The sequence below is a fragment of the Zophobas morio genome, unplaced genomic scaffold, assembly GCF_036711695.1.
Source record: "Zophobas morio isolate AGI-343-1 ecotype UQ-CSIRO unplaced genomic scaffold, CSIRO_AGI_Zmor_V1 ptg000014l, whole genome shotgun sequence".
NCBI lineage: Eukaryota > Metazoa > Arthropoda > Insecta > Coleoptera > Tenebrionidae > Zophobas > Zophobas morio.
In genome coordinates this window covers 22,083,407-22,100,815 of record NW_026972119.1, presented here as the reverse complement: position 1 = coordinate 22,100,815, position 17,409 = coordinate 22,083,407, and the positions used below count along the sequence as shown (strand labels likewise).

The 17,409-nt window shown below is 35.4% G+C and overlaps 2 protein-coding genes across 2 annotated transcripts; both read right to left on the bottom strand.

Moving 5' to 3' along the window:
- Positions 1 to 7,878: 7,878 nt before the first annotated feature.
- Positions 7,879 to 9,204, bottom strand: LOC135129030 (transcriptional repressor CTCFL-like). Its single transcript, XM_064056116.1, has 2 exons — positions 9,056 to 9,204; positions 7,879 to 9,009 (listed from the first exon to the last, which is right to left on the bottom strand). The coding sequence occupies exon 2, from the start codon at positions 9,004 to 9,006 to the stop codon at positions 8,005 to 8,007; it is 1,002 nt and encodes a 333-aa protein (XP_063912186.1). The 5' UTR covers positions 9,007 to 9,009; positions 9,056 to 9,204; the 3' UTR covers positions 7,879 to 8,004.
- Positions 9,205 to 9,314: 110 nt separating this feature from the next.
- Positions 9,315 to 10,465, bottom strand: LOC135129029 (RE1-silencing transcription factor B-like). Its single transcript, XM_064056114.1, has 2 exons — positions 10,341 to 10,465; positions 9,315 to 10,282 (listed from the first exon to the last, which is right to left on the bottom strand). Exon 2 carries the CDS (start codon positions 10,274 to 10,276, stop codon positions 9,368 to 9,370), a length of 909 nt encoding a protein of 302 aa, XP_063912184.1. The 5' UTR covers positions 10,277 to 10,282; positions 10,341 to 10,465; the 3' UTR covers positions 9,315 to 9,367.
- Positions 10,466 to 17,409: the final 6,944 nt, after the last annotated feature.

Genomic DNA, 17,409 nt, shown 5'->3' with positions numbered 1-17,409 from the left:
GTTGGCAATTCTAAATCGTTGGTAGCAATGTTAACATGTCAGTTCACGATTGTCATTTTTGGCATGAGCACCCCTAAGGGAAGGTGGCAATTACTGAATTTTAAATATGTTGCCAACCTGACCAAAAATCACAAACATTAATAGTCACTCGGTACCTATTTTTGTAAAAACTACATTTAATGGAATTTATTTGTTCACGTAATTGATGTAATTAATGTAGTTAACAGCAAATTTGACACTTGACTTCTCTTAGATTTTTTACTTTTTAGATTGTACCACGTGATTAGAAATGTCTAAGTTTATTGGCAATCCTGGATTTCTAGTTAAAATTGATATAATGATGTTTTCTGTAATTTCCAGTTGTCAAGATTGCCAGATTTGACATTTTTACATTTGCAAAATGTATCGATAGAGTTAGAGGAGGTAGAATGATTACGAGAGTTTGTGAACCTCAACTAGAATAATTTCGTTTATTAAGTTGTCAAAAAATCTTGGCTGCTAGATTTGAAGTCTAACTTTCAAATTTCGGCGCCTTTCTTAGTTTTTTTTTTTTTGGCAAACAATATCAGTTGACAGATTTGAAGTTTCTAATTCTAGATTTGTCATTTCCCCACACTTATAATTACCATTACCTTTAAAAGTTGGCTTTGAATTATCAAAGTTTAAGGGTAGCTGTAAAATGATATGCGAAATGAGAAATGACATGTCCGAAATCAGAAATACCCAAATAAAATTTGAGATGTGCGAAATGAAATCATATTGTGAACTGAAATATGAAATGTGCGTAACAAATTTCAAGATGTGCGAAATGAAATTCAAGATGTGTGAACAATGAGTTCTGCGAAATAAAATTTGAGATGCGAGAAATGAAATATAAGATGTGCAAAATGAAATATGTTACGTGCGAAATGACAAAGAGATGTTTGAAGTTTCTAATTCTAGATTTGTCATTTCTCCACTTATAATTACCTTTACCTTTAAAAGTTCACGATATGGGAAATGAAATTTGAGACGCGCGAAATGAGGTATGAAATGTGCGAAATAAAATATAGGATGTGCGAAATGAAATTCAAGATATACAAAATGGGAAATGAGATATGAGAAATAAAAAATGAGATGGGTGAAATAAAATATGTTACGTGTGAAATCAATATAAGAGATGTGAGAAAAGAGAAATGAGATGTGTGTTATGAAATGCGAGATGTGTGAATTGAATATGAGATGTGCGAAATGAAATAATCAGATGTGAGAAATAAAATTTGAAATATGAAATATATGAAATGGAAAATGAGATATGCAAAACGAGAAGTAAGATGTCTGAAATGAGAAATGCCATGTACGAAATGAAATTTGAGACGCGCGAAATGGAGTATGAGATGTGCGAAATGAAATTCAAGAGATTCAAAATGAGAAATAAGATGTGAGAAATAAAAAATGAGATGGGTGAAATGAAATTTGTTACGTGTGAAATCAAAATCAGACGTGAGAAAAGAGATGTGAGATGTGAGAAATGAAATATGAGGTGTGTGTAATGAAATGCGAGATGTGTGAAATGAATATAAGTTGTGCGAAATGAAATACAACATGTGCAAAATGTAATATGAGAAGGGACATGTGCGAAATGAAATTCAAGATAGGCAAAATGAGAAATGAGATGTGAGAAATAAAAAATTATACATGCGAAATGAAATACCAAATGTGCGAAATAAAATATCCGATTTGTGAAATGGAAAATGAGAAGTGAGATGTTTGAAATCAGAAATGCCATGTACGAAATGAAATTTGAAACGCGGGAAATGGAGTATGATATGTGCGAAATAAAATATATAAGATGTGTGAAATGAAATTCAAGATATACAAAATGAGAAATTAGATGTGAGAAATAAAAAATGAGATGGGCGAAATGAAATATGTTACGTGTGAAATCAAAATGAGACGTGAGAAAAAAGATGTTATATGTAGAAATGAAATATGAAATGTGAGAAATAAAATTCAAAATATGCGAAATGAAATACAACATGCACAAAATGAAATATGAGAAGGGACATGTGCGAAATGAAATTCAACATAGGCAAAATGAGAAATGAGATGTGAGAAATAAAAAATTATATGTGCGAAATGAAACATCAAATGTGCGAAATGAAATATCAGATGTTTGAAATGAAATTTGAGATTAAGATATATGAAACGGAAAATGAGATATGCAAAATGAAGTATGCGATGTGCGAAATGAAATTCAAGATATACAAAATGAGAAATTAGATGTGAGAAATAAAAAAATGAGATATGTGAAATGAAGTATGAGATGTGTGTAATGAAATACGAGATGTGTGAAATGAATATGAAATGTGCGAAATGAAATACAGATGCGCAAATTGAAATACGAGATGAGTGAAATGAATTGTGAAACGTGCGAAATGAAATGTGGGATGTGTAAAATGAAATATGAGATGTGAGAAATGAAATACGAAACATATGAAATCAATGTGAGATGTGCGAAATGACATATGAGATGCTTCAAATAAAATATGAGTTGTAGGAAATGACATTTAAGTTGTGCGAAAAGAAATACGAGATTCGTAAAATGAATATGAGATATACTAAATGAAATATCAAATGTACGAAATGAAATATTGGGTATACGAAATGAGAAGTGCCATATTCGAAATGAAATTTGAAACGCGCGAAATGGAGTATGAGATATGCGAAATAAAAGTCAAGATATACAAAATGAAATGTGTTACTTGTGTAATCAAAATGATATGTGAGAAATGAAATATGAGATGTGCGAAATGAAATACGAGATGAGTGAAATGAATATGGCATTTGCGGAATAAAATATAAGATGTACGAAATGAATTGTAAAACGTGCGAAATGAAATATAAGATATGTGACCTGAAATATTAAATGTGCGAAATGAAATGTGAAAAGTTCGAAATGAAATACGAGATGTGTGAAATGAATATGAGATGTGCGAAATGAAATATGAGATGTCAGAAATAAAATTCAAGATGTGCGAAATGAAATACAGATTCGCAAATTGAAATACGAGATGTGCGAAATGAAATATCAGATGTACGAGATAAGAAGTGAGATGTGCGAAATGAAATATGAAAAGTTCGAAATGAAAATGAGATGTGTGAAATGAAACATGATATGCGTGAAATGAAATCTGAGATGTAAGAAATGAAATGTGGGATGTGTAAAATGAAATATGAGATGTGAGAAGTGAAATTCAAGATGTGCAAAATGAAATACGAGACATGTGAAATGAATGTGAGATGTGCGAAATGACATATGAGATGCGTCAAATAAAATATGAGATGTGGGAAATGACATTTCAGATGTGCGAAATGAAATACGAGATTTGCATGAATATGAGATATACAAAATGAAATATCAGATGTACGAAATGAAATATCGGGTGTATGAAATGAGAAATGCCATGTTCGAAATGAAATTTGAAACACGCGAAATGGAGTATGAGATATGCGAAATAAAAGTCAAGATATACAAAATGAAATGTGTTACTTGTGTAATCAAAATGATATGTGAGAAAAGAGAAATGAGATGTGAGAAATGAAATATGAGATGTGCGAAATGAAATACGAAATGAGTGAAATGAGTATGGGATCTGCGGAATAAAATATAAGATGTGCGAAATGAATTGTGAAAAGTTCGAAATGAAATGACATGTATGAAATGAAATACGAGACGTGCGAAATGAAATTCAAGATGTGCGAAATGAAATACGAGATTTGGGAAATGAATATGAGATACCAGACGTACGAAATGAAAAATCGGGTGTACGAAATGAGAAATGCCATGTGCGAAATGAAATTTGAGACGCGCAAAATGGAGTATGAGATGTGCGAAATAAAATTCAAGATATACAAAATGAAATATGTTACTTGTGTAATCAAAATGCAATGAGATGTAAGAAAAGAGAAATGAGGTGTGAGAAATGAAAAATGAGATGTGCGAAATGAAATACGAGATGAGTGAAATGAATAATGTGATGTGCGGAATAAAATATAAGATGTGCGAAATGGAATATGATATGTATTTATGTCATGAATGTGAGATGTGCAAAATGAAATACAAGATGCGCAGAATGAAACATGAGATGTGCGAAATGATTGTAAAACGTGCGAAATGAAATATAAGATATGTGAACTGAAATATGAAATGTGCGAAATGAAATGTGAGATGTGAGAAATGAAATATGAGAAGTTCGAAATGAAATGAGATGTGCGAAATGAAATTCAAGATGTACGAAATAAACATGATATGCGTGAAATGAAATTTGAGATGTGCGAAATGAAACATGATATGCTTGAAATGACATGTGAGATGTCGAATTGAGATATGGGATGTAAGAGATGAAATATCAAATGTGCGAAATGAAATGTGAGATGTGCGAAATGAAATACGAGATTCGCGAAATGAATATGATATATGCAAAATGTAATATCAGATGTGCAAAATGAAATTCAAGATGTGCGAAAAGAAATATCAGATGTACGCAATAAAAAGTGAGATGTGCGAAATAAAATATCAGATGTGTAAAATGAAATTTGAGATACGTGAAAATTGAAAATTGAGATGTTCGAAATGAAATGAGAGAAATTAAATGTGAGACGTGCGAAATGAAATTCAAGATGTGTAAAATGAAATATGTATGCGTGAAATGAAATTTAAAATGTGTGAATTAAGGTGAGATTTAAGAAATGAAATATCAGTGTGTGAAATGAATATGAGATGTGCGAAATGAAATGTGAGATGTGAGAAATGAAATATGAGAAGTTCGAAATTAAATGAGATGTGCGAAATGAAATTCAAGTTGTACGAAATAAACATGATATATGCGTGAAATGAAATCTGAGATGTGCGAAATGAACTTCAAGATGTGCGAAATGAAATATGATATGCTTGAAAAGAAATGTGAGATGTGCGAACTGAAATATGGGATGTAAGAGATGAAATATCCAATGTACGAAATGAAATATGAGATGTGCGAAATGAAATACGAGATTCGCGAAATGAATATGATATGTGCAAAATGAAACATCAGATGTGCAAAATGCAATTCAAGATGTGCGAAAAGAAATATCAGATGTACGAAATGAGAAGTGAGATGTGCGAAATAAAATACCAGATGTGTAAAATGAAATTTGAGATGTGAAAATTGAAATATGAGATGTGCGAAATGAAATGAGAGAAATTAAATATGAGACGTGTGAAATGAAATAGATGTGCGAAATGAAATTCAAAATGTGTGAAATGAAATATGCATGCGTGAAATAAAATTTGAAATGTGTGAATTGAAATATGAGATGTCAGGAATGAAATATCAAATGTGCGAAATGAAATGTGGGATGTGTGAAATGAAACATGAGATGTGAAAAATGAAATACGAGATGTGTGAATAAATGAATATGAGATGTGCGAAACGAAATATCATGTGTCAAATGAAATATGAGATGTGGGAAATGAAATTCAAGATGTGCGAAATGAAATATCGGGTGTAGGAAATGAGAAATTCCATGTGCGAAATGAAATTTGAGACGCACAAAATGGAGTATGAAATGTGCGTAATAAAATTCAAGATATACAAAATGAAATATATTACTTGTGTAATCAAAATGAGATGTGAGAAAAGAGAAATGAGATGTGGGAAATGAAATATGAGATGTGCGAAATGAAATACGAGACGAGTGAAATGAATATGGGATGTGCGGAATAAAATATAAGATGTGAGAAGTGGAGTATGATATGTATGTAATGAATGTGATATGTGCAAAATGGAATACAAATTGCGCAGAATGAAATATGAAGTGTACAAAATGAATTGTGAAACGTGCGAAATGAAATGTGAAAAGTTCGAAATGAAATGAGACGTGTGAAATTAAATATGAGACGTGCGAAATGAAATTCAAGATGTGCGAATTGAAATATGAGATGTAAGAAATGAAATGAGAGAAATTAAATATGAGACGTGTGAAATGAAATAGATGTGCGAAATGAAATTCAAAATGTGTGAAATGAAATATGCATGCGTGAAATAAAATTTGAAATGTGTGAATTGAAATATGAGATGTCAGGAATGAAATATCAAATGTGCGAAATGAAATGTGGGATGTGTGAAATGAAACATGAGATGTGAAAAATGAAATACGAGATGTGTGAATAAATGAATATGAGATGTGTGAAATGAAATTCAAGATGTGCGAAATAAAATATCAGGTGTACGAAATGAGAAATGCCATGTGCGAAATGAAATTTGAGACGCGCAAAATGGAGTATGAGATGTGGGAAATTAAACATGAGATGTGCGAAATAAAATACGAGATGAGTGAAATGAATATGGGATGTGCGGAATAAAATATAAGATGTGAGAAATGAAATGAGAGAAATTAAATATGAGACGTGTGAAATGAAATAGATGTGCGAAATGAAATTCAAAATGTGTGAAATGAAATATGTATGCGTGAATTAAAATTTGAAATGTGTGAATTGAAATATGAGATGTCAGGAATGAAATATCAAATGTGCGAAATGAAATGTGGGATGTGTGACATGAAACATAAGATGTGAGCAATGAAATACGAGATGTGTGAATAAATGAATATGAGATGTGTGAAATGAAATTCAAGATGTGCGAAATAAAATATCAGGTGTACGAAATGAGAAATGCCATGTGCGAAATGAAATTTGAGACGCGCAAAATGGAGTATGAGATGTGGGAAATTAAATATGAGATGTGCGAAATAAAATACGAGATGAGTGAAATGAATATGGGATGTGCGGAATAAAATATAAGATGTGAGAAATGGGGTATGATATGTATGTAATGAATGTGAGATGTGCAAAATGAAATACAAATTGCGCAGAATGAAATACGAGGTGTGCAAAATGAATTGTGAAACATGCGAAATGAAATATAAGATATCTGAACTAAAATATGAAATGTGTGAAATGAAATGTGATAAGTTCGAAATGAAATGAGACGTGCGAAATGAAATTCAAGATGTGCGAATTGAAATATGAGATGTAAGAAATGAAATGAGAGAAATTAAATATGAGACGTGTGAAATGAAATAGATGTGCGAAATGAAATTCAGAATGTGTGAAATGAAATATGTATGCGTGAAATAAAATTTGAAATGTGTGAATTGAAATATGAGATCTCAGGAATGAAATATCAAATGTGCGAAATGAAATGTGGGATGTGTGACATGAAACATGAGATGTGAGAAATGAAATACGAGACGTGTGAATAAATGAATATGAGATGTGTGAAATGAAATTCAAGATGTGCGAAATAAAAAATCGGGTGTACGAAATGAGAAATGCCATGTGCGAAATGAAATTTGAGACGCGCAAAATGGAGTATGAGATGTGCGAAATAAAATTCTAGATATACAAAATGAAATATGTTACTTGTGTAATCAAAATGAGGTGTGAGAAAAGAGAAATGAGATGTGGGAAATGAAATATGAGACGTGTGAAGTGAAATTCAAGATGTGAGAATTGAAATATGAGATGTAAGAAATGAAATTTCAATGTATGATGTGAGAAATGAAATATGAGAAGATCAAAGTGAAATGAGATGTACGAAATAAACATGATATGCGTAAAATGAAATCTGAGATGTGCGAAATGAAATTCAAGATGTGCGAAATGAAATGTAAGATGTGTGAAATGAGATATACGAAATGGCAATTGAGAAGTGAGATTCATTGTTGTCTGTAATTTTTTTATTATATGGAAACTAATCTAGTTCTAGCAACTTGAAAGATTTGCAGGAGTGCCAACCTTTTAAGAATGCAAACCCAAATTTCAATTTTGTAGCAGGAAAAAACTGAAACTTCTAAAACTGTATAAAACTTTATTCTAAACTAGCAGAATATATAAATTTTAATTTATAAAACATAGATTCAACAAGACTTTATTTGGCTTTCTAGTACGCCCTTTCCCTACCAATCTATTGTCCCTACCTACTACACTTGTTCAAACAACTTACTACTATCAAACGACGTATGTTTATTCAACATGTGCATTTTCAGCGTAATTTTTTCAGTAGTTTTGTATGGACACAATTCACACACCCATTCACCTCCATCATCTTCATGCATCTTCTTCATGTGAACTTTCAACGAGCCCTTCCTCTTCGCCTTATACGAACACCTCGTGCAATAAAACCAATTAATATCCTCAGCAGCCGTATGTCTCATCAACATATGCACCTTCAAATTCTTATTATGTTTAGTTGTATACGAACACAACTCGCATTTAACCGGTTTCTCGTGTTTTTTCTCAGTGTGATGATACTTAACGTGAGTGTTCAAATCACTCACAACTTTAGCTTTATACGCACACTCTTTACATTCAAACCACTTAATATTTTCCGGCGTATGAATCCGAATCATGTGTCTTTTAAGAATACTCTTTGATTTAGCTTTATAAGAGCACACACTGCACTGGAACCACTGGACTTTTTCCTCCGCCGTGTGCTTAAACTTGATGTGCGTTTTCAAATTAAAACTGCGGTTTGTCGTGAACGAACACTCATTACAAGTGTACAATTTCTCACTCGTGGAATGTTTGAATTTCACGTGTTTCTGGAGGTTGTAGGGGCGACGGGTGGTGAACGGGCACTCGGTGCACTTGAGTAATTCATTGCCTTCAACTACATACTTTTTTTCTTTGGTTTTTGGCGTCGTTAAGTCGGTTTTGGGCTTAGGCGGGGCGTGGTCTCGTATGTGCCTGTTGAGCTCTATTGTTAAGTCGGTGCAAAAGTTGCAGTCTTTACAGGCGAACGGCTCGGGGGTGCTTTCAGCACAGTTGAACAACTTGGAGGATTTGGCCAGCCGGTGACGCTTTATGTGGTTTCTGATTGCGAAGAGGGATTTCGTGAAATAATTGCACTTGTTGCAGTTGTGGACCATTCGGTAGTTTTCGAAGACTTTCGCGTCGGAGTAGTCCAGAGTGGCCATGACCATAACCTAGAAATTGTTATTAACAAATTAAACGGTAGGGGAAACGATGTACCTATGCCATGGTTACGAATGACTGTTTTTCAGCCGGATCATTGATAACGTTATCAACGATTTTTTGTAATTATTTTTATTTTGTTAAAATTGAGGTGACGTTTAATTTGCGCAGGTCATGGATATTGACACTATTGACAAGTTTGACAGGATAAATAACAAAATTACTAGTTTTTTCAAGATTGACACCATTGCCACTACAAATTTACTAGGAGGGTAGGATAGGTAACCAAAATTTGTCATATTTTCCAACACATTAATTTGAAAAATAAATTATATTCTTCAAGCCATACATATCAAAATCCCTAAATACTCAATCTAACAACACACTGGAACTGTGTTTCTGGAGCCTGTGCTTTCTCAAATACTTTATGTGTCTTGTTTTGAAAGAACATAGTGAACATTTAAACTTGTCTTCCTCTGCCAGATGTACGGCGCTGTGTCTCTTTAAGTCGTTCCTGTCTCTGGTTTTAAATTCACATTTCCCACAAGGAAACCACACCATATCCTCAGGTGGCGTGTGTTTATGGAACATATGGTACTTCAACCCATTTTTGGAAGTAGTTTTGTGTGAACACAAATCACACACGAAACTTCCTTTTTCCTTCTTCTCTTTCATCCCCATGTGGGTGTTCTTGTGTCTGTTCAAATTCTTCTTGTACGGAGTCTTGTAGCAACACTTGTCACAACTAAACAACTTCCCGCTGTGGAGATTCATGTGACTTATCAGCGTGAACTTCTCAGTCGACTTATACGTGCACATATTGCATTTATACCACGTTCGGTCCTCTAAATGCACAGCTGCGTGTCTATTCAAGTGCCCCACTTGTCTCGTCTTGTACGAACACTTGTCACAGTGAAACCACTTAATCTGTGAATCCTCGCTCTTGGCTTGCTTTTTCAGAAAGAGTTTGTCTTTGGTTGGAAATGGTAGTCCGGCCCATTGTAGAACCTTGTCGATGGTTTTTATGTCTTTGTGGATTTTCACGTGCTTGTTGAAGTCCATGGTGAAGTGGGTGCTGAAGGAGCATTCACTGCAGGAAAATTTCTCTGGAGTGCTTACAGAGCAGTCGAAAAGTTTTGGTTTGTCGGAGCTGTGGTAACTTAGGTGAGTTCTGATGGCGAGGAGTGATTTTGTGAAGTATTTGCACTCATTGCAGTAGTGGATAGTTCCCCAGTTTTCGTATCTGTGAAGCTCTGATGAGTGGTCGGGGGTTGTCATATTAACCTAAAAATTTTCAATAAGAAATGGGGGTTTAAGTGAATTGGGGTTTTTCGTGGTTTACGTTTAAGCATCAAGGGGTGTTATTTGCCATTTCTTGGATTGTGGATGCGGTAATTGAACTGAATTTGAAAAATCGAGAGGGTGCTGTCGACGGAAGCGTCACTTTGTTTACCACAGCTGCCAGCTGCCAGCTGCCAGGATATGTGTATTGTTGGTTGCATAAGCAACAATTATAGTTCTGTTAAGGGAGACGTCTGCGCACCAAAACAAGGCGAGGTTAACCGAGTAGGGAGTTAAAATCTAAAGCGAGTTTAGCACAGAATTTGTTAGGAAACCATGATACATAAGCGGTTCAAATATCATTTTAACGATATGTATTTCTCTGAATAATAAGGCTGGGATTTGGTTGATATTCGTGGTACTCTTTTATTAGTTAAAATAAAATTTATAAATATCACTTTATGGTTTTGAAATTTGCTTTAAAACTTTACTTAACAAGAAGAAAGAAAAACAACTTTGGCAAATGTTTTGTGTAGTTTGTAAAACCCAATTTTTGCTGTAGGAAGTAGGAATTTTTCAGCAAACACTGATTTTGCAAAACTTAAGTTTTTCGGTTAATTACTAAAGGAATTCGCTGGTTGATTTTTGCACTGGTAAGATTTATGTTCTTGTGGGGATTAGCCGGCCCAAACTGTAAAAATATAACTGCCTTCTAGGCACGCATTTACTGTATCCATACGATTAAGTTTAATTCACGAAATATTTATTGCATTTGAATTTGGGAGTTAGGCACACGAACAGCGTTCTTCCAGACAAGTAGGATCTCACCCAAGCCCACGAAATTCCTTTTCCCAACATAGTCATTTACAAGAAAGCAATAGCCCCACCCACCCACCCCCTCTTCATTCCAGTCATTACTTTTAATATTGTTCAGTCATTTATCAAAATCAGCCTTATCTTAAGAAATACTGGCTTTGCCCAACCGCACTCTATTTTCTCAGAGGATACGTCATTTGCCAAAGTAAGTCTTATCTTAGCAAGTACTAGCCCCGCCCACCCACCCTTTATTTTCTTAGAAGGTAAGTCATTTACAAAAGTCAGTCCTATCTTAGCAGATACTAGCCCCGCCCACCCGCGCTGTTCTGATTCCAACGATTTTATTTCCGTTCAGTATGAGATCTACCTTTCCTTCGGACCAGATAAAATGAATCATTGAAATGAAGCCGGGGTGGGTGGGTGGGGTTAATTGTTTTTTTTTGTACAGTAAGAATGGAAACTAAAAAAATGTAGCTCGTTAAAAAAAGCGCTAATCGTATTTTTTGTTGTACTATTTACTAAAAAATTTATTTTTTTATTTTAGAAAAAAAAACATGAGAGAACGGGTGGGTGGGCGGGGCTAAGTTTAACTGTTTCCTACAGAATCAATTTGTAAGCAAGCAATAGCCCCACCCATCCACCCCCTCTTCATTCCGGTAATTACTCTTATATTGTTCAGTCATTTACCAAAATCAGCCTTATCTTAAGAAATACTGACCCCGTCCACCCGCCCTCTATTTTCTTACAGGGTATGTGTGTAATTTTCCACAGTCAGTCTTATCTTAACAAGTACTAGCCCCGCCCACCCACCCTTTATTTTATTAGAAGGTAAGTCATTTACAGAAGTCAGTCGTATCTTAGCAGGTAATAGCCCCCCTCACCCGCGCTGTTCTGATTCCAACGATTTTATTTCTGTTCAGTATGAGATCCATCTTTCATTCGGACCAGATAAAATGAATCACTGAAATGAAGGCGGGGGGGGGCCGGGGTTAATTGTATGTTCTTTTAAAGAGTGAGAATGGGAACTAACAAACTGTAGGCCATCAAAAAAAAGTAATTTTTTGTTATACTATTTGCTATACAATTGATTTCTTGTTTCAGAAAAAAAAAATTAAGAATCGGTGGGTGGGCGGGGCTAGGTTTAAGTTTTTCTTACAGAGTCATTTATAAGCAAGCAATAGTCTCGCTCACTCACCCTCTCGTCGCTCCAGTGATCACTCTTATCATTGTTCAGTCATTTACTAAAATCATCCTTACTTTAAGAAATATTTACTAGCCCCGCCCACCCGCCCTCTATTTGTTTTGAGGATTTGTAATTTTCCTCAGTCAGTCTTATCTTAGCAAGTACTAGCCCCACCCATCCACCCTTTACTTTTTTGGAAGGTAAGTCATTTACAAAAGTCAGTCGTAGCTTAGCAGGTAATAGCCCCGCCCACTCGCGTTGTTCTGACTCCAACGATTTTATTTCTGTTCAGTATGAGATCTACTTTTCCTTCAGACCAGATAAAATGTATTACTGAAATGAAGGCGGGGTGGGTGGGCGTGGTTAATTATATGTTTTTTTGTATAGTGAGAATGGGAACTAAAAAAAATATAGGCCGTTAAACAGAAAACGCTAATCGTAATTTTTTGTTATACCATTTGCCATAAGATTTATTTTTTATTTCAGAAGGAAAAAGTCAGGCAACGGGTGGGTGGGCGGGGTTAAGTTTAACTTTTTCCTATAGAGTTATTTATGAGCAAGCAATAGTCACCACCCACTCACCTCCTATTCATTCCAGTGATTATTCTAAATATTGTTCAGTCATTTACCAAAATCAGCTTTATCTTAAGAAATACTGACCCCGTCCACCGCACTCCATTTTCTTACAGGGTATGTTTGTAATTTTACACAGTCTGTATTATCTTAGCAAGTGTTAGCCCCGCCCACCCACCCTTTATTTTCTTAGAAGGTAAGTCATTTACAAAATCAGTCTTATTTCAGCAAAATCAGCCTTATCCTAAGGAATACTAGCCCCGCCCACCGAACCCCGTGCTGTTCTGATTCCAACGGTTTTATTTCTGTTCAGTATGATACCACCTTTCATTCGGACTAGATAAAATGAATCACAGAAATGAAGGCAGGGTGGGTGGGCGGGGTTAATTGTATGTTCTTTTGTAGGGTGAGAATGGGAACTAAAAAAATGTAGGCCGTTAAAGAAAGCGCTAATGCTAATTTTTTGTTATCTATTGGCATGAAATTCGTTTCTTATTTGAGGAAAAAAAAAGAAAACCAGTGAGTGGGCGGGTCTAGGTTTAACTTTTTTCTACTGAGCAATTTGTAAACAAGCAATAGCCCCGCCCACCCACCCATTATTTTCTTACAGGGTAAGTCATTTATAAAAGTCAGTCCCATCCTGCCAGGTAATAGCCCCGCCCACCCGCGCTCCTGATTTCAACGATTTTATTTCTGTTCAGTATGAGAAATACCTTTCTTTCCGACCAGATAAAATTAATCACTGAAATCAAGGCGGGGCGGATGGGCGGGGTTAATCATATGTTCTTTTGTAGAGTGAGAATGGGAACTAAAAAAATGTAGGCCGTTAAAAAAAGCGCTAATCGTAATTTTTTGTTATACTGTTTGCCATAAGATTTATTGCTTATTTCAGAAGAAAACAATGAGAGAATGGGTGGGTGGGCGGGGCTAACTTTAACGTTTTCCTATAGAGTCATTTATAAGCAAGCAATAGTCCCCGCCCATCCACCCCCTTTTCATTTCAGTGATTACTATTAATATTTATCAGTCATTTACCAAAATCAGCCTTATCCTAAGAAATACTAGCGCCACCCACCAGCCTTCTATTTTCTTAAAGGATAAGTAATTTTCCACAGTCAGTCTTATCTTAACAAGTACTAGCCACGCCCACCCCCCCTTATTTTTTCAGAAGGTAAGTCATTTCTAAAAGTCAGTCCTATCTAGTAAGTAGGTATTAGTCCCGCCCATTTGCGCTGTTCTCATTCTACCCATTTTATTTTTGTTTACTATGAGATCTACCTTTCATTTGGATTAGATAAAATGAATTAGTGAAATGAACGCGGGGTGAGCGGGTGGGGTTAATTATATGTTCTTTTGTATAGTGAGAATGGAAACTAAAAGAATGTAGGCCGTTAAAAAATCGTTAATAGTAATTTTTTGATATACTATTTGCTATAAGATTGATTTCTTGTTTCAGAAGCACAAAAATGGACGAACGGGTGGGTGGGCGGGGCTAAGTTTTACTTTTTCCTATAGAGACGTTTGTAAACAAGCAATAGCCCCGTCCACCCACCCCCTTTTGATTGCAATGATTACTCTAAATATTGTTCAATCATTTACCAAAATCAGCCTTAGCTTCGCCCACCCGCCCTCTATTTTCTTAGGGGGTATGTAATTTTCCACAGTCGGTCTTATCTTAGCAAGTAGTAGCCCCGCCCACCCACCCTTTATTTTCTTAGAAAGCAAGTCATTTGCAAAAGTCAGTCGTATGTTAGAAGATACTAGCCCCACCCACTCGCGCTGTTCTGACTCAAACGATTTTATTTCTGTTTAATATGAGATACAGCTTTCCTTCAGACCAATTAAAATGAATCACTGAAATGAAAGCGGGGTGGGTAGGTGGGGTTAATTATATGTTCTTTTGTAGAGTGAGAGTAGAAACTAAAAAAATGTAGGCCGTTAAAAAGAAGCGCTAATCGTAATTTTTTTTTTTATTCTATTTCCTATAAGACTTATTTCTTAATTTAGAAGAAAAAAATGAAAGAACGGGTGGGTGGGCGGGGCTAAATTTTACTTTTTCCTACAGGGTCTGTTTATAAGCAAGCAATAGCCCCACCCACCCACCCCCTCTTCATTCCAGTGATTAATCTTAATATTGTTCAGTCATTTACCAAAATCAGCTTTACCATAAGAAATACTGATCCTGTCCACCCGCCCTCTATTTTATTAGAGGATATGTAATTTTCCACAGTCAGTCTTATCTTAGCAAGTAGTAGCCCCGCCCACCCACCCTTTATTTTCTTAGAAGATAAGTCATTTGCAAAAGTCAGTCGTACCTTAACAGGTAATAGCCCCGCCCACCCGCGCTGTTCTGATTCCAACAATTTTATTTCTGTTTAGTATGAGATCTATCTTTCATTCGGACTAGATAAGATGAATGCAGGCGGGGTAGGTGGGCGTGGTTAATTGTATGTTCTTTTGTAGAGTGAGAATTGGAACTAAAAAAATGCAGGCCGTTACAAAAGCGCTATTCTTAATTTTTTGTCATACTAATTGCTATAAAATTTATTTCTCATTTTAGAAGAAAAAATGAGAGAACGGGTGGGTGGGCGGGGCTAAGTTTAACTTTTTCCTACAGAGTCATTTATAAGCAAGCAATAGCCCCACCCACCCACCCACCCCCTCTTCATTCTAGTGATTAATCTTGATATTGTTGAGTCATTTAGTAAAATCAGCCTTATCTTAAAAAATACTGGCTTTGCCCATCCGCCCTATATTTTCTTAGAGGATATGTAATTTTCCACAATCAGTCTTATCTTAGCAAATACTAGCCCCGCCCACCCACCCCCTCTTCATTACAGATATTAATCTTGATATTGTTGAGTCATTTATTAGTAAAATCAGCCTTATCTTAAAAAATACTGGCTTCGCCCATCCGCCCTATATTTTTTTAAAGGATATGTAATTTTCCACAATCAGTCTGCCACCTGCGCTGATCTGATTCCAATTATTTTATTTCTGTTCACTATGAGAAATACCTTTCCTTCGGACCAAATAAAATTAATCACTGAAATCAAGGCGGAGCGGGTGGGCGGAGTTAATGATATGTTCTTTTATAGACTGAAAATGGGAACTAAAAAAATATAGCCCGTAAAAAAACGCTATTCATATTATTTTGTTATATTATTTCAAATAAGATTTATTTCTTATTTCAGAAGATAAAAATAAAAGAACGGGTGGGTGGGCGGGGCTAAGTTTAACTTTTTCCTACAGCGTCATTTGTAAACAAGCAATAGCCCCGCCCATCCCCTCCCTCTTCGTTCCAGTGATTACTCTAAATATTGTTATATATATAGATAGAAAAACTTACAGGCTATGTTTGTAATTTTGCACAGTCAGTCTTATCTTAGCAAGTACTAGCCCCGCCCACCCACCCTGTATTTTCTTAGAAAGTAAGTCATTTACAAAAGTCAGTGGTATCTTAGCAGGTAATAGCCCCGCCCACACGCGCTGTTCTGACTCCAACGATTCTATTTCTGTTCAGTATGAGATACAGCTTCCCTTCGCACCAGATAAAATGAACCACTGAAATGAAGGCGAGGCGGATGGGCGGGGTTAATTTTATGTTCTTTTGTAGAGTGAGGATGGGAACTAAAGGGCCGTTTAAAAAAGGCCTAATCGTAATTTTTTGTTATACTATTTCCTGTAAGATTTATTTTTCATTTCAAAAGAAAAAGATTAGAGAACGGGTGGGTGGGTGGGGCTAAAATTAACTTTTTCCTACAGAGTCATTTATAAGCAACCAATAGCCCCACCTGCCCACCCTCTCTTCATTCCAGTGATTAATCTTGATATTGTTGAGTCATTTAGCAAAATCAGCCTTATCTTAAGAAATACTAGCTTAAGTTTAACTTTTTCCTACAGAGTTATTTATGAGCAAGCAATAGTCACCACCCACTCACCCCCTCTTCGTTCCAGTGATTACTCTATATCTTAAGAAATATTGACCCCGTCCACCCGCCCTCTATTTTCTTAGAGAATATGTAATTTTCTACAGTCAGTCTAATCTTAGCAAGTACTAGCCCCGCCCACCCACCCTTTATTTTCTTAGTGCGAATGGAAACCAAAAAAATGTAGGCCGTTTAAAAATGGCCTAATCGTAATTTTTTGTTATACTATTTCCTATAAAATTTATTTCTTATTTCAGAAGGAAAAAATGATAGAACGGGTGGGTGGGCGGGGCTAAGGTTAACTTTTTCCAAACAGTCAATTTGCGAACAAGCAATAGCCCCGCCCACCCACCCCCTTTTGATTCCAATGATTGCTTTTAATATTGTTCAGTCATTTACGAAAATCAGCCTTATCTTAAGAAATACTAACCCCCACCTACCCGCCCTCCATTTTCATAGAGGGTATGTAATTTTTCACAGTTTTTCTAGAAAGATGCCATGATGTATGGTATCAAATGCTTTATAAAAATCCTAAAAAAAAACTACTACCTGATTATTATCATTGCAATGACCACCATAAATAGTGATCTTCATTTACCTTAGCTTGTAAGCAATGTTAGCTTTGTTTA

Excerpts from the sequence above, each read along its gene's own strand:
- LOC135129029 (XM_064056114.1), bottom strand. The coding sequence starts at position 10,276 with ATGACAACCCCCGACCACTCATCAGAGCTTCACAGATACGAAAACTGG.
- LOC135129030 (XM_064056116.1), bottom strand. The coding sequence starts at position 9,006 with ATGGTCATGGCCACTCTGGACTACTCCGACGCGAAAGTCTTCGAAAAC.